This window comes from Gallinula chloropus (assembly GCF_964237585.1).
Source record: "Gallinula chloropus genome assembly, chromosome: 4".
Lineage (NCBI taxonomy): Eukaryota > Metazoa > Chordata > Aves > Gruiformes > Rallidae > Gallinula > Gallinula chloropus.
The window spans coordinates 74,671,473-74,698,697 of record NC_140088.1 but is presented as its reverse complement, the minus strand read 5'-3'; the positions used below and the strand labels follow the sequence as shown (position 1 = coordinate 74,698,697).

Sequence of the window (27,225 nt, the reverse complement as noted above, 5' to 3'; positions counted from 1 at the left end):
AGGTATTCCTCTGACTATGCCAGCAGCTCCATAGTATCAGAGAAGCACCTACTTCTCTGCCTTGAAAATGCTAAAAAGACTGGGGTACAGGCGTGACTAAATGACTCAAAGGGTTTAAAGCATTTAAAGATATCACCACATGATGTCCTCAAAAAATCCTGATTAACGCAGATACTTACATGATGGGCTTTATGGAAGTGCCGTTATTTTTGGACAGGATTGTACATACTGATGGCATTGGATCAAATGTGCATATATTTCATGTATTACTTATTAATAGTCTGGAACACTGTTACTCAAATGACTCTAAACTAGAAACTTTCCAACTGCAAGCAAAATTTCCTTAGTGTAATATAGAGTAATTTTTGGCATAACACAATTTTGTTGCTACTTATAGGGCAAAATTAATGGTTAATACAATAAGAAATACATTTAATAGACCATTCTCATTGCATTAATGTTTGCATTATGATGCAATTTGCACTATATTAGTTCAGTCACTGGCTCCACAGCTACATCTGCACATGTATAATGAATCCTTTAAAATCTATTACGGCTTCAAAGGTAGCATGCATTGAAAAGACAACTTGGCATCTTCTCAAAGATGATGAATTTTAAATGAACTGGAGTAGCACTAATCAAAGTATTGAGGAATCTGAATTTCCAAGGAAAACACAGAGAAAATAGGCTCTTTCCCACAGGAGTGAACAGGATATTTCCACCACCAAATTTCTCTTCCATGCGACAGTATGAAAAAATAAGAAATGACAGTTGTACAAACTGAAATAGATAGGACATATTTTATGAGGGAGAAAAACTATCTTTGACATCTCTGCAAAAATTTGGTAATCAGGACAAAAAGAATTTCCCCACAGCTGTGCCTGAACACAAAAGAAATAGCAGCTGAATCTCTGTCTGCCTTGTGAGTTCACCCTGCCACAGAATCTTCTTCAGAATCCAGACCTGGATGATCAGATTTTCAATTTTTCTTTTCAAATAATGAATTTTCAAACCCCACAAATCTGTAACAGGCCAAGCAAAAATCCTATGCCTGCAGTGCACATTTTTCCCATTTCTGATCACAAGTCAAATTCCTTTCCTTGAGGCAGTGGCATTGGCAGTGAACAGAAACCATCTTTCAACTTGACAGAACTTACACCGGAAGATGCTAACGCTAGTTCAACTCTTCCCCTCACAGAGAGGCACCATTTCAGGATTTTTTTCCCCAGATGCAGATATTTAAGAGAGCTCAACATCCTCTCCAGACAGACATTAAGAGATGTGGAGATGCAGGTCTCACCTCCTCTGCCCCTCGTAAGAGGACAGCCCTTGATGTCTCTTGCATCAGCTCTCACAAATACAGGATTTTTCTAACCAGGGAACACTAAGAATTTCTGAAGCCTGAAGACCTCCTGACTTCAGCTCCCATGTCACCATGTGAGTCAAGGAAGCAAGGACAGATGTGTTAGCCTGTGAGGTGCATGGTCACGATGTGCTTGATGTTTCCAATGTCAAGGGATAAGGGCAGGACAAGGAAGAGCTCTCTGCAAAGGCATTGACCCCTGAATCGTTTTTGTTAACCATTCCAGAGAATAGTGGCTGACAGTGATTAAAAAGGACTTACACACTGGGCTGGTTTCAAACTCAAATCTTCGGCTGAAGCCACCATAGCCGGCAGCGGTCCGGGCTCGGATCTGGAAGATGTACACTGAGCCTGGTTTCAAGCCATCTGCCGTAATCGTCGTCTCTTTGGATTTGATGATGGTGTAGCTCGTCTCCTGGTCCTTTTCCCAACCCACCCCAAAAAATACAAAGTTCAGACACACAAATAGTGCCTCTCAGCGAAGGCAGACTTGCAACAAATCTCACGGCAACATTACAAAGGATGATCATAACATGTATTTCTGAGGACCTCTTCCTCAACACCACACGTGGCCCACTCCCCCACAAAGGCCCTTTTCTGCAGTACAGAATGTGAGATCTGATTTTCTCTTTCATGCTCAGTGACTCTGGGAATTATGTAACAGAACGGAGGGACTTTCTTCCCAGAAATGATAATGTGGGGACCCAAACATCATCTGCAATGGGAGCAGCTTTCCATTGCTCAGGTTGTACACAAAGATCAGTCCCAAGGCACAGGGAAGAGCAATAAAGTCCCATCACCTTAGAAAGGAATTTTACTCTATATCAGAACAACTTCCTAGTAATGCAATTAGGCCTAAAAGAACAATGTATTATACATTGTACAAGTTTATGTTGGAATTTCTGGAACCACAAATTAGACCTGGGGATGGGAATAATAAACCAAAACTCCAGGAAAATGCCTAATTTTGCACTGTTCTTCGGAAGCAACGAACTTGAAAAAAAATTGCTAAAATAAATCTTCATGTACATCAGTTTCTAATGTGAAAGAGTTTTAGTTCTTTGATTAAAATTTCGCTCAAATGCTTCGTAATTACTCTCAGAATTATTTACTGTAACACATAATCTAGAGAAGAGCTCATAAATTAAGGTCTACAAACTTGGAAACTGTTTTTTTATTCACCATATCCTATCAGTTCCAAATTAATATGAGGTAAACAGCAGTTCTTAGTAATTCCCTACAAGGATTTCTGCATAGCTCTTAGGATCTGAACTGACTTTTCTTTTTAATTTAATGGGCAACTTTCCATAGACTGTAATATGCCTGGATAAGGCCCTAGGAATCTCTAAATGCAAGATTACCGATTTTCTTCTTGAAGGTTGTAGCCACACAAGACTGTTTTGGAGAAAATATGTGTCTGTGTAGATATAGATGGATGGATAGATAGACAGATAGATGAATGCTCTGGGGTTTTTTTTCCCCCTGTTAAGGAGTGATTTTTCTTAAAGGAGTGCAATCTGACAAAACTCAATTTTCCAAAACATTTAATATAGCTCTTTCTCATCCCTTGGAAATGAATACCGAGACTTTACCCTTACAAAGGGCTGAAAGAATATAAATGATGACAGGAGCAACAAACAAGAAGATTTGGGATGAGGTCCCAAATCTAGCTCAACAATGGGTTAAAAAGCAGTAAGTGAATATTAAGTCACATCTTTGTGTGTATGTCAGCCCTATTAGGTTTCCAATACACTGTTGGCTTCTGCAAACATTTAAACACCTGAGCTTTCCTATGAAAAATGCTAAGCTTCACTATTAGCCTGAAAGAAACAAATCAAGACAGCATAAACTCTCACCATCTGTAGCTACTTCCCTTTGAAGTGCTTGTGCTTGAAGAACTATGTACTGAAACAATTTCAGACTAGTTCTGGACCATGAACACACTGTTTTTAACTTCCCCTCTCCCCCTTTCCTGCCTGTTTTGAAAACAAACTAAGCAAACCCAACAAATATATGGATTGCTTTGCTGTAATGATTTGCTAGTTATCAAGGTTTTCTAGAGGGTAATCTTCCCAGGCCCCTCCACTGTAAGGATTCAATGTACCACAATGGTCACTCAAACAACTTTATAAAATAATCAGTAATGGGTGTCTTCCAGCAATAGCATATTCTGATTCTTGCTTTGTGCTTTAATCTTTTTGAGAACCTCAGCCCTATTTAAGCCACTCACATATCTTATGCCCTTGCATAATCACCCTCATCTGCAAAAGCAACGTTGATTTTATCCTGATGCAGAAGATGTCTGATATCCTTTTCCCTTTTCACATGAGCTGTTTGAGCATGTGTCTTCCATGGGCAGAGAAAGGAGATGGGAGGACCTTGTCCTGGTCCATGTTCAGTGGTTCCACACGGGTCATAGACAGAACTAACGGAAGGTCTTCTTTAAAATAGAAATTCAACCTCCCAAGGAAGTGAATTGCGACTCAAATTCATTATTTTCCTCTTGTTTTCATGTAGAAAGCCTGACTGATTCAGAAGTGAAAAAGAACACCTTGCAATCCCAGCTAAGGGAAGAAACCAGTATTCGGTCAACTCTTGCAAACATGATTTTTGGAAATCTAAGATTTCCAGAGATCTAAGGCTACACCACTTAAAAGATGCTATTTAGACTAAGTGCATTTGTTACCATTTTAACTTCACATTAATTTCACAGGAAGAGAAGAAGTCGACATATGAAATGAAGTCTAGAGGAGACAAATTTTGTAGAAAGAGAGAGCGTTTTCCATTAGATCAAGAGCAAAAGCTGGAAAACCCAGGGAAGCTTTTAAGCCAGGATGCCCTTCTTCACATCAGAGCAGATACAATCTCTCTGCAAAAACCTTTCTCCTCTCCTTACACCATGGACACAAAATCAAGTGAGCAATTGAAATACCAAAGGCAAGGGATAGCCTGATGTTTCCGTGAGGAGATAGCCACGCCATCCCCAACCCCTCCTATTTTTAACAAATGAGCAGGATCCATCTTAATGTGATAAGGCCGGAGAGGAATCTGACACGCAGATTTAATGTATTTGTTCAAGAGAAGTGGCACACTAATGGAAAACAACACCCTCATTTCAAGTCTTCCTAATCATTTACTGCAAAATCAATCTGACATTGATTTATGCATAAAATCACTCCATTCCCTTCCATGACTCAAATAATTATAACTAAAAGAATAGGACAGTAAAGAGAAGGTACTTGGGATGCTCAGCAATCAGTCCGTCACACCTTTTCAAAATATTTGATTTCGTATTCCAGGATGATGCCGTTGGGTCGATCTGGCTCCTGCCAGGAAAGGGAGATGCTATTTTTAGTTATCTTCCCTTTTTTCACACTACTGACTGGAGAAGGTGCTGCAAGACAGGAGAAAAACAGAACAGACAAAAACCAGGGTTAGTAAGATGGTCTGTCCCTGCTGAAGTCAAACTCATCAGCGCATCCTCAAACATGAGGTGATCCTTAGCTACTGCAGATCAGCGGGGTCTACTTTCACCTTAGCGGTATTTACCCATTTTTAACAACTGGACTCACACAAGTTTTCAGCAGCTGAGGATCTGACCAGCATCACCCACCTGAGCCAAGTAACAACATGAACTACCTTCAGCACCTTGTCTTTTGAAACACTTTTCAAACACATCAAGCCCACACCTTGCCTTTTCAAATGTGCCGGGGGCTACGTTATCGGAATTACATATTGATTCCATATTGGTTTCTTTCAGGCTGCTTTGGAGGTATACATTTTTCAGAAGACCTTAAAATATATGGGCTTCCTAAGTATTTATTTCTTGGTTTGTGCAGTAGTTAAAGCCCCCTCCTTCCAGAAGCAAGGAACAGGGTAGCAAGGCCATTACAACCTTTATAATTTAATTGCTCTCCATAAATATCACCGGGGTGTTGCAGTTCTCAGCGATACTAATTCCTTGCAAATGGCAACTGTAAAGATTTTAATGGCAATCACAGTTTGGAGGCTCACAGCATGCTTGGGGCAGCCACACCATGAAAGCAGCTATACCAGCTCTGCTTATTATTTTACAATGCAGCCCTGAAAGGCTACCTGCCCTTTGTAGCACACACGTGCATCGCCAACAGGCTTCATCCTCTGTTGTCAGACACTGATCCTTGCAGACACCTTTTCAAGGTGTGGTTGTTACCACTCCTGCCAGCTGCCTAGCAAGAGTCCTATGCCAGGGATGAGGAAACAATGTTCATTGAAAAGGGGATGGAAGAAATTCCTAGTCTGTCATTTACACGGTCAAGAGCAGCTTCTCCAGAGGAAAAACCAGCCCACGCCTGGCTGAGGCCCTTCAACTCACCCTCAGGACAGGCCAATTCTCGTCAAGGATTACGGGGGGCTAGAAAGACCCATGGGATAGACCTTTGTGACCTGACAGGGAACAGAGTGCATAAAGCAGTGGCAGATGGCCACATTTTATCTTCCAAAATGTATTTAGAAATATAAAAAAACCTCTTCTGCTATATGCAGGACTAGAAAATTATCATAATACTAAAAAAAAATCCCTAATTAAGTGAAATAAAGACACCATCAAATTAATTTTGCCAGGTCTGATCTTCAGCCAAAAAGAGTATGGGGAGAACTCCAAATAATTATCCCTGGGCTGAAGGCTAGCAGCAAGCCTTCTCTTTTAAAGCTAGCTCACGCATCGTAGTCTCTTTCCAGCCCCAGTTTTTCTCACCCCTGTTTACTAATCTCTCCACCACTTGGCTCCTGGAGGATTCTGATAGGTGTTGGCCATTTCCTTATTGTTTTCTGCTGGAGAGCTGGCATTGAGCTGCGCAGATAACAAATGGGCTTTTAAGCTGTGCATCCACCACCATGCTCGCAACTGCTCCACTGAGCAAGTAAATACCACCCTGATTTGGATCATGCTCATGTTATTTATGTAGGCACTGCACGGTCATCACCAAGAATTTTTCATCTAGAAAAGTAACCTTACCCTTGGCTGATGTCCTCCATGATTTTTTGGGCTGTGTGTAAGCGAATAACAACCCAGATTCAAACTGCTAATCTGGTATTGGACTTTTGATTAATTAATCCAGGCACCTAGATGTGTTGTGCATGCATGTGCACAGCAAGATGAGTTGTGCATGTGAGAGATACAGTCTATGCACATGTGTATGGTCGGATGTATTAGCCCACAGAAGTCATAGTGAGTAGGAAACTCCACTGAAGTAGCATGAACTTCCCTTCTAATGCAAAGGGAGCTGCATGGTTTCCAGAGGCATTGGAAAACAAATCCCACTGTGGGATGGTGGTGCCAAATAACAGGTGATTCTACAACCTTACTTAAAGAGACAATACAGATCACTTCTTATCATGAACCACTCACATTACACACACACACACACATATATATGTGTATATATATATGTAGGGGATGGAGGCAGCAAACACTCAGAAAAAGGGACCCATGCTTTCTCCAATGCCCCAAAAGCCCTACAATGCCTATCCCAGGCTCGTAGAGCTGGCAGCAGAGGTCTGGCAGGATGGAGAAAGTCAAAGCTGAGCATTAAACTTTTTTAAACACCTATTAGCAAAAACAAACTTGAGAAGTGCAGTGAGGGGAGACCTCAGACCTCCGTGATACTGAATGCCTCTCAGGAAGGCAAAACCCATGATATCCTCAGTGTCAAGATGGCCTGACCAAATAATGGACTTTTCATCTACTTAACTGTGGTTTCCTGAAGTGTTTTGTAGGACTGAGGCTCACAAGTGATTTAAAACCACGAGAATCATGCAAGTGCTCCTGAATTCTGCTGTAAAATCTCTCCCTGGAAGATTCAGGGGAGTTTAGCTCTCCTTCACATGCATCAGCAAAGTGCAACACAAAATGCACATCAACCATCCAAAAGTGCCTGTCAAACTCCCTACTCCCCTAAAACAGAGCATCCTCTTGAAAAAGCAGTGTGTGAAAAGCTTGGATAGGTAACAGCCTCATGAACTTAAATCTGTTGCCGTGCAAGTCTCTAACATGTTCAATCATGGCTTTGCAGAATGCTCTGCTCTACCGGGAAAAGGAGGGGAGATAAGAAAACGAGTAACCCAACTCTCAAAGTAAATTGGAAAAGGAGTAACTGTATCCTTTCTCAATCTCCTTCAAAAGAAGCGTTAAAGTGTAACCATGAGATAAAGGCCAATTAAGTAAATTCAATAAATCCCAGTGGTGCTGGGATGATATGGCAACTACTCTGCATCCTCAATGCATGGAGATTACGATGCTCCGAACTGAAGGAAGGAAGGTATAAGTATTTTAGAGTTTTCTTTGTCAAACAAAATGTAATCCAAACCAGGCAAGCAGACAAAGTCTGCAATCATTCAATCTTAAAAGCCTGCAACTGGATACTGTGCCATATGATCTCAGGAAAATAAAAGGATTACTTGAGACTTGCTTTTCAAAGGTCACTGCTTCTGCAAGGGCAGCATCCCCTAAACAGAAAGAAATGAAGCCACGGAGCCCTTCCATTTGGAGGACAACATGTAAAATAAGAAATTCATGTAAGAGTCAGGATATATAAAGCTGTAATTCCCCATGTTCCTTACGTAAGCAGGCAGAAGTCTTCAAATCCCTGTGCCTTGACACTACAAAGGGCGGATGTACATCGTGGATTGTTCACATGTTGCTTTACAAGTAATCTGCACATCTGCATTAATTTCTCAGCAAGACACTAAAAATCAGAGGGATATTACATCATTTATGTTTATGTTTGCCATTCATGAAAACAACCATGCGTGTGATGAAAGCAAACAGAAGATGTAACAAGGTGTGAAATTGCTAATGTACATTTTTGCTTTCCTGAGACCAAAATGAATCAGGAAACAAATAAAAGCACAGGAAACTGAATCTACCTCCCCCCCACCTTTGCTCTGTTTCTAACATTTTTGAAGAATAAGGGAACATACCAAATAAATAAATTAAGTTTCTGCAGAAGATGCATCATTAGTCACATCTGAATAAGTATGTAAGATGATTTCATGAGGAATAGACCTTTCAGGATATTCTTCCTCTGCAACCTTTGATAATGATATTAGCACTGAATTAGCCATCTAGGCACCAAACCCAGAATTTACAACATACTGTGATATGTCCCACTAACGTCAAACATACAATGATGCTTAGTGGAATAAAATGTTAATTATATTTTAAGATAAAGTGATGCTATCAGGTGAATGACCACTGCACAAAGATAAAACAAATCCACTTTCTACATCTCACTGTCTATCTAATGTTCTCTCCAGCCCAATTACTTTTGCCTTGGTATCTTTCACTCTGGCAGAAACAATAGCTAATTTGTGTGTGTGTGTAATTAAAAAACAAAAAAAAAAAAAAGAAAAAAGAATAATTGCTCCCTTCACCTTCAGTGCGAAACCCAAACCACCAGCCCAGGACCTTCAATCTAGCCTTAAATTTTGCCAGGACAGATCCTCACTTGGAGCAACCCAGTGTAGCCCAGGAAGAGATGCTGATTTACATGGACAAATGGGCTAGCACCTCTCCTTCCTTTGGCCCACAGGGTATGTGGGCTTCAAGTCCCTTTCCATAGACAACTGTGGCATCAAAGAGGAAGATCCTGCTGCCACCATCTCTGTCCTGGCTATTGTTATAGACACCTATAAGATAAATATCTATAGAGATAAACATCACCTTTTATAAAAATATATGCTACTGATTTTCATGTATTTTTCATGTGCTTGCCATTTCTTTGACCATTATTACGTTTCTGTATGTGCAAATGTTTGGGATCTAACACTTCAGACCTCACAATTCACCTTGGGGTTCCTCCCTCCATGTGATGCCAACGTTTCTTTTGCAGTCTGAATTTATGCTAGAAGATTTAAAATTCATGCTTGTTATTAAATCAATACCTCCACCTGTCATCATATAACCAAAGACTTATGCTATCATTAATGCACTTATAAAGCAAGTTTTAATTGGAAAATGAAACCTGTATCAGAAGAGTAACCACAAGACAAGTAACTGGTTCCACTTCAAAAGTCTGGTATTCTGCAATTTTTCACTCAGTTTCTAATTAATGACATTATTGAATTTTTTTTTCTCAGGCCTTTGGTGTCTTCAGAGTTTGGAGCAAGACCTGCGTTACTCACCGACTCACACTAAAGGCATGTGAAATCGCAGGCAGCTGCAAGCAGTAGGACCATTTTAAACAAGATCCATACATTAGACACTGAGAAGAAAAAAAATACTTCCCTGTGTTATATCTTTGTGTTTCTGTATCAGAAAAGCTCAACACTCAGTGGCCCCCCTAAAAGCACTTTTACTGTGGATAATATACTTGGGTCAGAACTTGGCATTTGAGTCATAACTTGAAGTTTCTGCTGCAGTTTTTAACATCCCAAAGTGTACTCCATTTTGCTTGATAATAGGTTTCAAAACTCCCATGAGCATAAGTAGTTGTGAACCATGCCTGGCTAGTTATGCAAACAGGTTGGACTCCAATTTGCAGGTGCTTGTAAGTGCTTCTGAAAGCTGAACCTAGGGAATGAAAGGTCTCTGGACTATGTAGCAATAAATGCCATTTCAATTCCACCTAAGATCTTAGGATTTCAATGATGCACGGGGCCTAAATAATGCAGGAGGATAAACTTTAGTCCCAGGATTAAAATCAAACACAAATACAAAACCAATCCTAAACTACGGTTTATATATGGAGATCATCATCTTTCAAATGATTTTTTAAGGCATCACTTGAGTAGATGGGGACTTCACACTAGTCCTGTTCACAAGTAAAATATCAAAACAAGAACATAATCTTCAAATTTCCTTGGAAATGAATACATAGTGTTTCTTCCCACCTTCTACTCTCAAGATAAGTATTTGAGATAAATGCCAGATCTGAGACCAATTTACAGTTTATGTTACCCATCTCTGTTCTGAATGCCTCTGAAACCTGAGATACCTTGATGAGTGCCTTGAAACAGGGGTAACACAAGAGAAAGGAACCCAATTCAAGCACTCAGTGGCACCAACTGAAAGAAGGCAGGGCCCCATTTTTGTGACACAAGTCCATGGCTAACCCAAGCAACCAGATTTCTCTCATATGAAAAGGGGTGATCTTTCAGGTGGTTCCCATCCCAGTCCCTAAAAGGTTAAATGCAGCTCCCTGAGCTCAACAGCAGGACACGACTTGAAGCCCAAGCTGGTTGAAGATCCAAGGTATTCCCAGACCTTGTTGTCTCCCTGTGTCCTGTGGACACAGGGTTTGGTTCATGCATGGTGAAACCCAAATTGCTCCCTGATTCTCTTGGAAAGACGTTATTTCTTTGCAAAAACTTTCCTCAAATAATTTCTCTCTAGACTTCGAATCCTTGGACTTAAGGTAATTGCTTTTGCTTAAGGCAAAAGAGAGCACGATGGATGCTGTAGTTTTGTGGACACTACTAACCTGATGCTTCTATTTATCGCAGCCCCACTATGGAGAAGTGCTCAAACCAGAAAAAAATCTTCAATTCATAGTCACATTTGAGAGATAACATAAGTAATCTGCATGCAATTTGCATTAGTACAGGGATAACAGTTAATCTCTTCTGATCTGTGTAACAGCTCAGGAGATATGGCAGGTTGAGGCGGGGACTGAAAAGCAACAGTGTGGTCTAAGGCTTCAAGATTTACCATGCTCCAACACACTGTTCTTGCTGTAATTGCACTGCACTAGCACAATGTTGGGAAAGAAGAGGTGCATGCAGACTAAATTAACCTAATTCAAGGCTACCTTTATTCTAAGCATCTCCTAGAGGAGGTTGCAAGGAGAGAAATAGCAAAGAGAAAAAACAAGGGAAACTAAGTATATTCTGTTAAACAGTGACTAGCTAACAGCAATTGATTCACCCACAAATCGTTTGATGAACACTGCATGAAATGTAGTTACTCCTATAAAATGGCATTAAAAGAACAAATAGCAAGAGAACAGTATTACTGCATGTACAAAATCATTACTCAAATGCTCATTACATTAATCTGTGTTATCATATAATCATACAATGGTTTCTGTTGCTGCCTTACAGATCATCTGGTTCCAACACCTCTGCCATGGGCAGGGACACCCTCCACCAGACCAGGTTGCCCAAAGCCCTATCTAACCTGGCCTTGAATGCTGACAGGGAGGAGCATCCACAACATCTCTGGGAGCAACCTGTGCCAGTTCCCCACCACCCTCACAGTAAAAAATTTCTTCCTTACATCTAATCTCAGTCTCCTCTCCTTCAGATTAAAGCCATTACTTTTGTCCTATCATTCCATGCCCTCGGTAAACAGTCCCTTCTCCATTTTTCCTGTAGGCCCCTTCAGGTACCAGAAGGCTGCAGTAAGGTCTCCCCAGAGACTTCTCTTCTCCAGGCTGAACAAGCCCAACTCTTTCAGCCTGTCTTCCTAGAAGAGGTGCTCCAACCCACTGATCATCTCTGTGGCCCTCCTCTGGACTCCAACAGATCCGTGTCTGTCTTGCACTGGGGACCCCAGAGCTGGATGCGGTACTCCAGGTGGGGTCTCATGAGAGCAGAGTAGAGGGGCAGAATGACCTACCTCAAACTGCTGGTCACGCTGGTTTTGATGCAGCCCAGGATATGATGCCATTCTGGATTATAAGTGCATATTGCCAGGTCATGTTGAGGTTCTCATCAAACAACACCCTCAGGTCCTTTTGCCCAGAGCCACTCTCAAGCCATTCTCTGCCCAGACTATAGACATGCTTGGGATTGCTCTGACCCATGTGCAAGATCTTTCATTTTGCCTTGGGTAACTTCATGCAGTTTACATGGTCCCGTCTCTCAAGCCTGTCAAGGTTCACCTGGATGGCATCCCTTCCCTCTAGTGTGCTCACCACACTGCTTGGCTTCACTGGCAAACTTGCTGAGGGTGTGCATAATCCCACCATCCATGTTGCCCATGAAGATGTTAAACAGCGCTGATTCCAATACTGGCCCCTGAGGAACGCCATTTGTCACTGGTCTCTCATCACTTGGACATTCAGCCAGTAACTGTAACTCCTTGAGTGCAACCATCTAATCAATTCCTTATCCATCAAGTGGTCCATTGTAAACATATATCTATAAAATGCACTTTTTTATTAAGACTGTTTACTAATTACTAATTACTGATGTATAAGTTCTGAAAACACTAAATCGAATCGCTTTAAAGCATTGGTATGTAGTCTTTTCTCTTAATCAAAATACATAGAAAGCAGAGCTCAACACTACTCCTTGAAGGACAGTGGATACAGTTAATGCAAGATTTGCCATTTATAAAATATTTTGTCTTAGCAAAATATTTGTAAGACTTAATGAAGCACCTACCTTTGTGGTGACAACGTCTCACTCCTTTCTGCGCCCTGTTGCTGACTGCACAAGTGTTTCTAAAAATCACCACTCTCACTACAAAAAGCAATTAACCTCTAAAATATGTAGCATAACAAAGCTATGCCACGCCACAGCTATCATACATTGCAATTGCAACAATATTACCAGCCAAGCCTAAAGATATCCCAGGATCCGGGCAGTAAACTACACAGCCTTTGGGGCAAGACTACTTTGTCAATCCCCATGCACACACCACCCCATATACAACACAGCGAGAATATTTAATAGAGTTTATCATATATATATCACCGCCATCTCTAAACATAATCTTGGACAAGACTCTTAAAAGCATATGATTTCAAAAACTAAATTAGATTCCTGCCATTTGCCTTCTGTTTACAGAGTTGTACAGACATGCTTTTGGCTCCTGGCAATCACGGATGAGAGATGTGTAACTCTTCAATGAAGAGTGGAAGCTGCCTGCAGATTCACACGACTTGTAGTCACATGGCTTTAGGAAAACATGACCAGATATGACAAGAGAAAACTGCAGGTGATAGGAACTGCCCACAGCAATCTTAAAAGTTGTAAATGAGAATAATGGTATTAGCAGTAGTTTATAAACTAGACAGTGTGAGCTAACTAGTATGGTCACCATTGTAAATGCCCACTGTTGGGATGCAGAGAAATGAGAAATGTCCTGGCACTTGAGTTGTTGAGAAATCCTCCGCACCTTATCTTCATTTCTTTTGTGATTTTCAGGAAGACTTCTCATAGGCAACCACAGAATACTGAGCACATTCATTTCAAGGCAGGGGAAGTATTACCTCCAGCTTGTTCTCTCAAACATATTCAATGCCTTATCAGGAACATTGACGTATGTGAATTTTAAGGACTATCTATATAACAAAGGCTACAAAGGGCACCATGCTCTCTAACATCAACCAAGGTAATTTTTTGCCCTAGAAGCCTTAATGCTTACACTCACTGACATGAATTTTAGAAAGACTTCAAAGCCAGAGTTACAGAAACCATAGTAAAAAAAAAAAATCCCCTTTATAAAGCTACAGACTGTTTAAAATTAGTCCAACAAAAAACCCACCAAAATTGATCCAGCAAGTCTGGCCACAGTCATGTGAGGCCTAGCCTCCATTAATTTGTACTTACAGCAGCATCACCCGAGTCCTGCACAGACTATTCCTCTTTGCCTGTAAGTTATCCTGACTCTAAGAGAGACAGGGAGATGCTAGGGCATCATGGTTTGACTCTGCTCAGGGCTCTCTGCTGTCCCTAGCAAGTGCTTGCATACCTGGGATGAAGGGTTGCCAGAGCAAGGAAGAGCAGTGTGAAGGAATCTCTTCCTATAGGACCATACCCGCTTTCTGTTTTTTCTAGGGCCTCTGGAAATCAAGATAATAAGTTTTTCTCAAAGCCGGGGAGCAATCTGTGGTTAAGACCAGTGCCAGATTCCTTCATGCCACAGAAGAGCTGTAATTTCCCTATATTCCATTAGTGGTTTAGTTGTGAAGCCTAAGAATAAATGCTATTGACTCACAAGACTCTTCTTATAAATTCACTTCTAGCAAGGTGATAAGGACTCCAGCTCTGATCCATCAAAGCGCTTTGGGAAAATGCTTAACTTTAAGCGCATGAGTACTACCACTGCTGTCAGCACTTTGCTGGATCGTAGCCACAGGGCTCAGCATTTTGCAGTAGAATCGTCATTATTGAGTGCATTTATCAGGTTAGCTCCCAGCACACTTACAGTGCCTCTTCTATCATTAGTAACCTAATATCTTATTTGCATTTAAGCAAAAGCTTCCTTTTAAAAACCACATGCCATTAAAAACAAAAGAAAACTACAGCTGCTGAATAAAATGCGTAAAACGTGCGTGTTCCTGTTCCCTGCCATAACTCACCTTTTTAATTCCTAGATTGGCTCCTTTATTTGTCCAAGTCTTGCTGCATTCTTCTTCCAGCTGCCATCAAACTCTAAACCCAGTAAATTCACAGATCATTTTTAAACTGCATGAGAAATTTCCTCCTCTGCCAAGCCTGACACTCTGTATGATACACTAATCAGTCTTGTTGATGAATTCTAATATTAAAGCCAAATTACTAAGAACTCCAGTAAAAGGAGAGGTGGCCAAATACATTCCACCTGAAGAAGAGATACTGAAGAGGTACACCAGGTCAGAGGGAAGAATGGGCAAAGTCCTTAACTCCCATGGATTTCCTACAATATTTGGTCTGTCCTACCACCATCATTCTTCTCTAATGTTTCATTCATAAATGGGAGAAAAGCATGAGCTCCCCACCTTTGACAAAGCCCCACAGCTTTGCTGGACCACAGCCCATAAGCAAGTTCCCCAGTGAAGACCAGAAAGCTTAAAATAAAATTCTTTGGAACAAATAGAACACAAACCTAGAATAGAAGAACCTCAAAGTGACTAGAGCTGAAAGGGAAAGGTTCATATACCTGTGGTTATATATATATACACACCTATATATATACATATATATACCTACATATATATTCATATACCTGTGTATATATATATATATATACACATACCCCTGCAATCAATAAACCCACTCCCACCCTGTCCATAGTTTCAGACTGACAGCAGCTTTTCTGGATCAGGGCAAATGCTGCCCAGGCTGTCACTGTTTTTAAGGGAAATGGATTCCTTAAAATCTCAACCAGTGATAGGACAAGGGGCAATTGGTGCAAGCTGGAGCATAGGAAGTTCAGTATGAATATAAGGAGGAACTTTTTCTCTGTGAGGGTGGGTGATGGAGCCCTGGAACAGGGTGCACAGAGAGGTTGTGGAGTCTCCTTCTCTGGAGACATTGATGTGTTCCTGTGCGATTTAGTCTAGGTGATTCTGCTGTGGCAGGGGATTGGACTAGATGATCTTTTGAGGTCCCTTCCAACTGTAATGTTCTGTGATTCTGTGAAATGACGCTAACTAGCAGGTTCAGTGCAGATCAAAGTGACTAAAGGTGCTTAGGAAAACATCTCCTGATACTACCAAGGGAAATGCCGGTCCCTTCACCTTCCTAAGGAGTAACTTTTATTTACAGTCTGAAACACAGGAGTGTGCATTGCCTTTTTGGAAGGAAGGAAGGAAGGAAGAAGAGCTGCAACCTCAACCCAGGGCTTCCCAGGAGGCAAAGAAGTCCTTGGGGAGAAAGTGCACAAGGGACCTGGCAGTTTCATACTGCACCCCATTTTGAAAGCTGGGAAAAACACAGTGCGTTTTGAGGGAGTCCAAGCCAGCATCGGAAAACAAGCACAAGTTGTGAAAGCTGTGAACAGAGACTGAAAAAAGAAGAGCTGTTCAGTCCCAGGGAAACAAGAGACTGAAAGAGAACATGAATCTCCAAGTAAGTAAAAGGCTGAAGTCTCTGGAGCAAGACAAGCAGAGAATTAAATTTAGGAACCACTTTCTAAGGACAAAAATAATGAAGCACTGGAAAAAATCACCCAGTGAACCTGTGGCATTGGTGTCTTTGGAGGTTTTAAAGCAGGTTAGACGGGCACATCCTGAGCTCCTTCCAGATATACAGCTCTACAAAGGCAGCTGGGCGTCATAAGGTGAGGGATAAAAATAAAAAGGATCTTGAAAGGCAGAGATCTGGGAGACATACATTTTGTGCCATTTACCAGCTGGCTTGTTTGTGCCAGGAGACGTCAAGGAAAAATCTAAATTGTTGAAAGCGGCTAGTTGCACAAAAGGATGGCACTGGGATAAAAGCATCAGACCAGAGGAAATAACGCTTTGCTTTCCAGCTCTGCCAGAGACTCATAGCATGACCATGGGCAAGTCACTTCATCTTTCCCTGCTGTTATCTGTGCAATGAAGATAATGATAATTCCTTTATCTATTTCGACTTGAGGGGCAGGAACCAACTATTCAGATGCTGCCAGCACAATCTTTGCTTTGGCCTGCAGGCACTGCTGTAAGGCAAATAAAGAAAAGAAGGAATACCTGCAAGCATTACTCCTGGCAGCCGGCTTCTTCTATTTAAATCACAAGCAACTTGGCGACACCACGCTGAGCTCAAACATGGAACAAAAACCCTACGTGAGTGACAAAAAGGAAAATTACAGGGAAATTTGTGGTAAAGGCTTATTTTCATAATTTAATAACTGTCTCCAGCTTCTGTTTCCAAGCAGAAGCACTAGTTTTGTGCTTAAAGATGAGAGCTGTGTAAAATCACTTTGCTGAGGCAAAGCTGCAGAGATCACGACCGAGCAACAAAGACCGGGATGAACATCAGTGTTTTGACTGGGATAAATGCAGCTGCTTATGAAAGCATGGCTCTTGATTCTTCCAGTCTGATGAGGCATTACCTTCCCCCAGGAAGTAGACAGTCTCTCGTCTGACAAAATATGGCAGGCTTTTCCAGTCCAGTTGGTTTGTGAAGGTGTTGAAAAGGATTTAGAGACAAACTCAAGAATACTCTGCAACAATTCAGACATGAAAACCCAATTTACAGACTGGATTCTCTAGTCCAATTTTCCTCCTCTACTACTGACACGGTATGTCCTAAGCACTTGCCTGCACAGCTGGGTCACCATGGGCTTTGGAGGTTGGGGCAATGCTACAGGAACAGGGCAACAGCCTAAGCATCTGAGGGCAGCATTGCCATCCAGCTAAGTAGTTCCAACAGAGATTTCATATGTTGTAAATTGTGGCTGCACATGTGATACATACATGGGTGCACTTTTAGCTTCTCACCAGCATCAGAACTGTGGTCAAACAGGATTCTGTCTGCCATATGCTCCTTAACACAATATAAACTGCTTGGTGGCTGGTCCTCCCGCAACAGTATTTTTCACTGCTTTTGCGGCTATGACTGATCCAAAAGTAGGCGAGATACCAGCACGCAGGATAGCAGAGTGGGAATTTTCTGCATTTTCGCCTTGAATTTACATTAGTGTTGCTTTCTGAAGCATTAGGGAAAAAAATGTTCTACAAATCCACATTTTAGATCCATCCACCTCCTGTCTCTGAAACAGAAACAGTGGCTTTGCTATTCCTAGATATGGCTAGGAAGAAGCTTATAGGAATCAAGCAACTTACTGCTTTAGAGTAAGTATTTGTGAAGCTGCACTCTTAAATACACCTAGAGGCTTTGGTGACACTGTCTTATCCATAATTCCCAAGACCTCCTTTTAGAAAGATGGAGGCAAGATGTCTCTCTGCATCAGGATTCGTCTTTTGGTTCATGACCACTGTAATAGGACTACAGATCCATTTTTGACAAGTTCTCCATATACTGAATGCTCACCTCCTACCAGCTTTGTAGCTGCTGGAAGAGAAATGGGTATTTCAAGATGATCAGTCACTGAGGGTTCCTTATTCAGAGGGGTTTCTTGTCTCTCTTCTCCAATTTGGACCAGAGAATGTCTTGAATAAACCTAAGCAAGTTCCCTACTCCTTCCAACTCTCTCACCTTCATCTTTGTTCAGTGTGTGGACTAGACCACCAAAACAATTAGCAAGGAAATAAAATATGTATATGCATGTCTCCGAACATGTAATACATAGCCACTTCCTTTGCCCAACCTTCATGCTCCAAGTGCTCACATCCAATGGCTGGCTGAAACTGCGCCTTGAAGATGCCAGAAAGTCATCCAGACAAGGCAGGTGACAGGATGGGGTGGCTACTAGAGCTTACTGCACTAATACCAGCTGCTCACAGGCATTTGCCTGCATCCTTCACAGATCTGTGATGACGTTAGCTCCCCACTTGCTCCTGGAACAAAAACTCATTTTACAGCACCACTGAGGGCTACCCACCCAGTACAGGTGCAAGTTCCTTATGGTTTTCCTTCAGACAGCTTGAATCATCCACAGGACTATCATCTCAAGATCAGATGTGTATAACAGTTTGTGTACTTAGACTGAAGAGCCAGAAATTGAACCTTACAAGTTTCTTCACTATTCTATTCCCCCAGACATTACATATCAGGATGACTTTTCTCTCCTTAAATTTGCCCTGCATAAATGTGAGATGATAACAGTAAGTGGCATTAAAAAAGAGAATGATGAATGCTATGCATCAGGCAGGATGATTAAATAAGTATGTGTAGATTCTGGGCTATATTAGCTTCTCCGCCTTCTGACATGATAATTGATCATCCCTAATCTATGGCAGAAACAAAACAGAGATTACCTCCTCTCAAAGAATTCAGTTGCTATTCTCCTTTGTTTATTCCCCACCTCCCCTCATACAAGGGGAAAGCACATTAACTAGCTCTAGCTGGTTTTAATTCAGCGGTATTGAAAACAGGATCCTAGCAATGCATGTAATTGATCCTGTTCTTACAGGACTGCCTTCCAAGGAGTAGCAAAGGAGAAGTATTCACAGTATCAAGGTCATTGCAATGAATGCAAGAATAACAAAGATTTTGGTTTGCATCAGGATTCAATTACAACCAAGTGGTCAGATTTTGCTAGACTGCCCCCCAAAAAACGAGAATGACTCCACGAGAGCTACACACAGTTAAATGAGCTTAACAAAATGACCAATATTTAAAATGGTTTAGTTAAAACTTTGTGTAAATACACTGGACTCAAGCAGAATGTGTTTTATTCTCATTTAACTTGAATTTGCAAATTTAAAGGCAGCAGGTATGCCAAGATAATAAATTTTAAATCAATATCCCTAGATTTTAAGTCCAGAAGATATAATTTAGCCTTCCCACAAAACACCAATGAGTTTTCATCTTCCTTTAAAATCAATAATGATTCACCCCTGGGGGCAGATTACCAAACTTTACCACGCAGTGACTTGTTGGAATACTGCCTATCTTGACCTGTGTCTTTAAGTACAAAATCACATTTATATCTAATAGCAATGTCTGCCTGGGTAAACAAAGGCCACAATTAGAAAACGGGGGTAAACTTGGGTAAAAAAAAAACAAAAACAAAAACCCACACATTTGAAGAGATAACTGAACTTTGCTTCAGTGAAGCAGTACCAAAGATAAAAAAGTATGTATGCATGTGTATATATATATAAAAATCAATACAGCAGTTACTGAGAACCTGAAAAATAAAAGAGAAAAGGATACTTTTAAATATACACACATGCATACTTCTGTGAGTCATCCAGAAAAAAAAAAATCAAGAAAAGCCTTAAGGAAGTATGCTTCAAGTGTGCTTTTTAAAGCTGAATGTCCCTTCAAGACTCACTACATTTCCAAGCAATTTGGCAACACTTATCAGCCTATAAAAATTATAAAACCAGCCTGAATTTCAAAAGCCTGCAGATACCGAACTATCGCATCAGATCAATGCGAACCGTCCACAAGCATTTTTATCCTATATTGCACTGTACTGTACAGCATTCAGCTCTGTGGATTACTCTCCCGTGGGCCTTTTTCTACCAGTGATGAATGCATCTGAGAAAAGTGGAAATACATTTTTCTCAGTGTTATCATCCATTCAAAATGTTACATAGCTAAGGAAAAAAAAAAAAGAAAAGAAAAAAGACCCATCCAGTCGTACAGCTGCCAAGCAACTGCTTGCAGAGACATGTATTACTTCATGTGGTACACAATCACTTTATTTATTGCACTCCAACCAAAATTACTCAAGCCATTAATGCCTGTCTAACTTCTTGTGCATCGCTCTGATAAGAACTGTGTATTACTTATTTCTTTCTGCTGCTAAATGAAAGGCATGCTGACCATGCAAGGCACATCTTACCTTGTATCTCAAGAAAGATACTGCTATCATCCTTGCATGGCTTCCAGTGGCCGCTTGGTCTGGTATCTGCTGCATAAATACGGACCTGGAGTTCCCACTGGCCTCACTGGGGTGGTGCTCATTTCAAAACCGCTTGAGCTAGCCATGTTCTCTTTTGTTTTTTCTGAGACTATGGCCTTTAAGGCCTGGATGTGACATTTAAAAGGGCCATTAAATGCCATATCCTCTCTCGACCATGAATCTTGTCTAACACAGTAGTATATTATAACCTCAGTGATCTAATTCTCGAGATCATCTCTTTACTGACAAGACCCAGGATGGTCACTATGATAAAGCTCTGGTAACTCAAAAAATATCTGTCACTGACCCAATAATAAGTCTGATGCTCTCTGTTTCACCTGTTCCTCATAAGCCATGTCAAATCATATACTACAACTATATACTAAATGACCTGGGCACAGGGTTTTCAGAAAACCGTGGGGAAAAAAAAAGCCAGTTGTGCAAGACACTGCATTTTTAACAGAATGAAAATCTAAATGATTATGCTTTCATGCACCAGAGGATCTTGCTTTCTCAACACCTTGGGAAAAAAGTTATGTTTAGAGTCATAATTTCTAAAGCCCAAACAGAAACGCGAGCAGTAGCTGTGAAGACACTCAGAGAAAAAGAGGGAAGAGATCAAACCTAGTTGAGACACCAGGCCATACCTCGTCTGCACGAGAGATTATTCACCGCCTTCATGAGAATTAGCTTCCATACACCTTAGACAAGAATTTGATCTGCTAAGGGAAACATAACACATCTCTCTAGGTACTGAATTAGCCAAACTAATGAATGAAACAGAAGACAGAAGACCACTTGGACGTACAGTCAGCTATTGATTAACCCAGAAAAAAAAAATTTACTCTTCAATTTTGGAAGAGATGCTATCTACTGTCCTGTACAGTTCAGCAGTCCTCACCAGAAATGACTTAGATCTACACCAAGATTCAACCCTTAATCTTGTATCCCTGTGCAGAGCACTAAATAGTAGTTAAGAAACATGGGGGAGAAGGGGAGGACACAAATAAACTAAATTAACTTTTTGGCTCAGCCTCAACTCCAGCAAAGCGCAGTGCCACCAGACCTTGGTGACTTGTCATCTCTTCCCAACCCGGCTGCTCAGATGTTGAGTGACCTTGGGAAAAATATCACTTCACTCTCCCTTGCAGCCTGTAAAATGTGCAGAGGGATGTTCACGTCCCTCACAAAGTACTGTGAGGTTCACAATTAACATGTTCTGCTGAAGCACGTACAACCTCATCTTTGGCGGTAGCTTTAGGCCTGTGGCTGAAACAATCTCTCCTCTGAGATCTTCCTTGTCCATTCATTCCCAAACTCATTTAATTAAAAAGCCCTGAGTGCTGAGCTGCTAATGATGATCTTTTATTGAAAATCCCCTTCCCTTGGCAAGCTGTTCCTGTCTTATTCCTAGCCATGACTTCCAGTCTTGCTTATTTCCACACTAAGCTGCTTCCACCTATACTTCCTTTGATGGGCTGACAAGATAACAGGTTTAATCCCCAACAGTTTTTTCATCTAATGCTGCAGAGCCCTGCACCTGTGACGTGTGGCCATGGCTATTCATAGGCAAGCCTCTTCCCAGCATCTCCCAGGAGTCCAGGTTTCTCTCCTCTGATGCTGGCACACATTAACACCCTGCGCGACAGAACTCAGAAGGAGCTGAACACTACTCCCTCCTGGACAGGCAGTGGTGAATACTGCAGCCAGAAACAGAGAAATCTCTGGAAGTGCATAAATATCAGGAACCCACAATGTTACTGAGGCAGGGACATGGGCAACATCTGGTGCCTCTCCAAGTGCTCACCCACCACTTGGTAGTAAAACTGCTCGGATGATGGGAGCATCTCTCTGACAGGCTCTTAAGTCTCCTAAACTAGATTAATCTATGTGCAGCATACAGCAAAGCTACAGATACTTCCTAATGGTCTGAAGTGCCAGCTCCCATGTTAAATATACGCGTCCTACGTGCAATTATGCCTGTTTCTTAATAGCATTAAGATGGCTGCAAGATACTAATTACCAAGTAAGAATTTTGCAATTATCTTCCATCATACCTTACTCCTGACATAGCTACTTTTAAATAAACAAGGATTTTGGTTTCAACATCAACAAAGAAAAGAGAGTTTTCTCCTTTCATCCATTTTAACTTTCCAAGCATGATTGTGGAAATACAGAAGAGCAAAAATTCCCGTTGGCTGAAGTACTGTCAGGGCTTCACTGCAGCCATTTCTCTGCTATTAAGGAATGCTGTTAGCCCTTTTATTAGTGAAAAGAATGATGTTATCTGAAATGAAAGCAATCTCACTAGCTAATTCCTGCTACTCTCCAGCCAGATCTTCAGTGTTCGTCATGAGCTGTTTGCAGACTCACCTTTACTTTAATTAACATTACCGCAAGATCCAGGGTATTCCCCATGCCCAACGCCAATGTCATTAGCCAAAACACATCTCTTACCTGAATCGCCTGCGGGGATACTGGCAAAGAGCTCACACCACAAGTAAAGCATACAACAAAGCTTCTCTCTGAGGCATGTAAGAGGGTTGCAGTGAGAGTCTTGTGCCAAAGTCACTCACATGAAGGTACTGTCCTTACAGGGGGTAAACGGCAAAGTCCCTGGTTGACTACAGTGGGAAAAGAATTAAGCCAGTGCTGAGAAATGTACACATCTCCCTTTTCAGTGTTACCTCCTGACATCAAAATAAACAGACTTCATGGTCATCTGGGTAAGAAGCCAGTTAGGTGAGATTATAACAAGGATAATGGGTACCAAATCCAAACCATTCTGTGGTTCTAAGTGTGGGAACCTGCAGTGTTAAGCACCATGTGAAAGGATGCACTAATGATAGCAATATTTTTCCACTGTTCACACGAGCACACAGACAAATGTTGCGATCTGTCTCTGTCTGCCTTTTCTGGAGTGCTGTTTTATGACACAGTTAATGATTTGGCAAAAGAAAAAAAAAAAGAAAAAAGTAATAGCCTTGTACTGCAGCAATTGCAAATGATCTTTGCCTACCCATCTTAGAAGATGAGTAACAGAGTCCTGTGTTTGACCCCTTTATGAGCATTTTGCTTGTGATGGGGGAGGTGGAAAGGGAAGTTTGGATAAACACCTAAAAATAGAAGTGTGCAAATGATGCCATCATGTACTGCTACCTTGTTTACCATTCTCCTCACCCATAGATTTATCACCGTGCTCTTAACACATGCTGTACATCTTCTCTTTCCTCTTTTTTTTTCCTTCCCTTCTAATTGGAACTCAGTCTGTGAAATGTAATTAAAGCTCTCATAAATACTGCCAGCAAGTGTACCTTTTTGCTTCCAAGTAACTACTAACATCTTCAAGAAGACCTCATCAACCCCTGATAGAATATAGCCTAATGTATCTTCTCACACACCCGCTCAGGATTGGGAAGTCAATCTTCCCACCTTCCACATAATTAAAGTCACCCACATTATGGGCTTTTCCTTTGCCACTCCCTCCCCTTCTCTGACACATGTATCACCCTGTCATCAGCTCCCTTCCTTTCATCTGATTTATTCTGTTTCTAATCACTGAACAAAATCCAGCGCTTTCAAGAAAAGCTGGAGCAGTCCTAGGCACAGTTTGGCACCAGGTTTCCTTTTTCTTGCCTCCTCCCATCTTATATTATAAGACAGTGCTTTTAACTCTCCTTTAAGAGGGATTATTTCCTGCAATCTGGAGAGTTTATTCATGCCTACCAGTGAAAAAAAAAATACCCTCTTCCATTCAGGGTAAATGACTGAGACATTAACAATGAAATTCAATGGTACTTCAAAGACTCCTTTGGGCCCTGAAGGTTGTGTAGGGCTGCCTGGGGACCAAATGAAGCCCAGTTAACTCAACAGGTGGCTTCATTTGGTCTGTGAAAAATAGCTACTGCTTCTCTCAGAGAGGAAAACACTCCTGGATTCAGCCAAATAGCAGCTATAAAAACATCTGACTCAAGGCATCTCCAAAGTTTTCAAGCTCCTACCCAGCAAAGAGAGAAGATGGCTGCTGTGCGCGCCGGAGTGCTGCTCTGGATGCAGCACTGAATCTCTCCTGCTATGGAAAAGTCACAGATAGACCTTCCAGGGACCACTGCTTCAGGAGCCACATGCGTGTCCCATCCCCAGAAGTACACTATGACTTCTATGAGGCAGAGTAGCTGGAACAGGAGACAGGGAGGCAGGAGACCTGACAGCCCCCATACTTCAGATCAAAGGCACCTGTTCGGGGCTCAGCCACAGGGACCAGAGGGCTGTGTGACCCTGGACCACAGCACCTGAACGGAGGACAGCCTGACACAGACCTGTGCAGTGATGCCCCTGTGTGGGAGGCAGCCCCATCACCAGTTCCTGCAGATGCTGTCTCATGATCCAGTTTCAAAAGTTAAGAGGCAGAGAAACCAGGAGAAGCTGCTGAAATCTTTGCTAATCTCTCAAGAGGATAAACAAAGTGTCAGCATCTTTAGCACTTCATTACTGCTATCGCTTGATTTTTGTTAAGTGCTTTTTTTGGACACTCATCAGTGAATAGTTGCCAAGCCACTGTAAATACTATTACTGCCAAAGGCCAAATAAAACCCAACATATTTACTGAAGAGGTAGCAATTGCTTTCCTGCTGGATAGGAAGCCAAAAGGATTGGGATTTTAGTTAAATTTAATCATGTACGGGCACTGGAATTTGTGACCACTTGAAATGGACTGTCATGTTATTAATGGCTCCATTTTTAGCAAAGCACAATTCACTAACCAAAGGTATTGCAGACAATACCTTGCACTCAGCTGCACTTGGATCAAAGATTATCTTTCCTTACTGATGGTGTAAAAGAGGGAAGAATGGAACTGTCACTGTTGATTTGGGAACAAAAAGACCCCCCACCACATTTTTCCCCAAGCTATTCAGCATACTAAATGCTTTGGATATACTACTGACTGACATTTCTATTTTTCATGCTGCAGTGAAAACTGAAACTGCAGTGAAAACTGAAACCACAGCAATACTGAAGCTAATTCAGGGGAAAAAAAAAAAACAAAAAACAAAACAAACCCCAAACCCAACAAACTGCCTGTCAGCTCATCTCTGGTGCAATCTGACCAGCTGCCCTTCAAGTCAGTTTGCCAAACAGGTTAGGAAACACCTCCATCGCAGCTCAGGGCTCCAGCCCTGATGGGAATTGGGTCAGCAGCAGCAGAGGAGCAGCAAGAAGTATCCCACCTCTGGTGTGTGCACCCTCCAGCAGACACACTGCATCTTCATGCCTCAGTTTCCTCATCAACAATCCAGATGCCTGAACAACCTCCCTGACGAAAGGCAGTATGGAAGTTGTAGACAATGCAATGGTAATTTACTAACATTAGGCACCCCTTCCAATGATGCTGTATCCTTCAGGCCTGGATACAATCGAGCTGAGCCAACTTGCGCTTATTTACTGCATTCATTTGCATAATGACCATGCATTTCCCCTCCATATTTTTTCCTAAATGAAGAACCGGACACTGTACAAGCTGAATTCAAAATAGCAGTCATAATTCACTGACTAATATCAGAAGATACAGGAACAGTGTGAGGCCACAACAGATGCACAAGTGTTATCTGAACACAAGCAATACTTACCAACTGCCTGACTACTTTACAATGATGTGTTTTGTTTTACAGAGATGTTCTGCAGGGGTTGCAAATAGCACTCAAAGCTCTGCAAGGCTATCTGACACTGGCAGAGGTCCCCCTCGAAGCCTCAGCCAACATGAAGCAGAGGTTTTGGTGCATCACCTCTGCGGAAAGCACAGGGCATTTTGTCCTTCATGCACACTCAGCTTTGCTAGTTGCTATCTGCAATTTTGGAAAAAGCAGAGATGGGTCTGTGCCCTCATGTGCATCCTTGCCCAGTCATCCTCTAGCTCCTTTCCATTTCCTTGCAGGGACCAAATCGTACCTGGTACAGATAGATGGACAATAAATTAAATAACCAGGTCATTTCTGCAGTGATAGTCTTCCAGTTTACTGAACTGGGTGAGAGCACCTCTCTGTGGAAACTGTCCTTGTGTGGCCAGGCATTTAGAGACTTGTACTGTAAGCCTCTGGCAAGGTCAGCGAGCGATTTCATGCTCTTCATGCCACCCCTCAGGAGAACAAGGCAGAACCATGGAGTTGCGTGGTTTAATGATCCAAGGCAGGAACCCATTGTGGGGATAGCAAAGCCCTGGAGATGACAGTAAAACACTACAGTGCAAATCAGTCCCCTGTAATAAGCCACACTAATGCTGAACTGTATGAAAGACAAATCAGTAGACAGTGCAATTAATAACCTACTTGGCTGAGCATCACTTTCTCTCCTTGGATTGAGGCAGATTGCAGAAAGATGGGAAGAAGTTACGAAGAAATTGCACACAGGGTCCCATAAATCCTTGCAAAGCAAGAAAGGCAAGCCCAAGCTTTCTGGTTTTACCTAATTTAATAGTGTTTCCTTTCATCTCACTCTGGGGCACAGAGCAAAGATGCACAAGTTTAGCACAGTAGGATGCAGAAACAAGGCAGACAATTGCAATGTGTATTCCCTGGAAAGCAGCAAGCAGGTGTTGGTGCCCTCCACAGGCATTTTCCACCTAACCCTGCAAATTTGCTTTTGAGGCATCTTCATCTTTCTCTGCCAAAGGTCCTGCAGAGCTAAAGGGGTCAGGAGGAAAAGCCCCTTC

General features: G+C 41.7%; 1 protein-coding gene across 4 annotated transcripts in view; it reads right to left on the bottom strand.

Annotated features, from left to right (window-relative positions):
* EPHA5 (EPH receptor A5) overlaps nucleotides 1-27,225 on the bottom strand; it is a gene marked incomplete at its 5' end in the record, with an annotated part of 197,846 nt that overhangs the window by 45,481 nt on the left and 125,140 nt on the right. For all 4 annotated transcript variants that reach the window (XM_084263299.1, XM_084263300.1, XM_084263301.1 and 1 more), the window contains 2 exons: nucleotides 1,625-1,784; nucleotides 4,633-4,757. In XM_084263299.1, coding sequence (XP_084119425.1) covers nucleotides 1,625-1,784; nucleotides 4,633-4,757 — 285 coding nt within the window. The remainder of the gene's footprint in view (nucleotides 1-1,624; nucleotides 1,785-4,632; nucleotides 4,758-27,225) is intronic.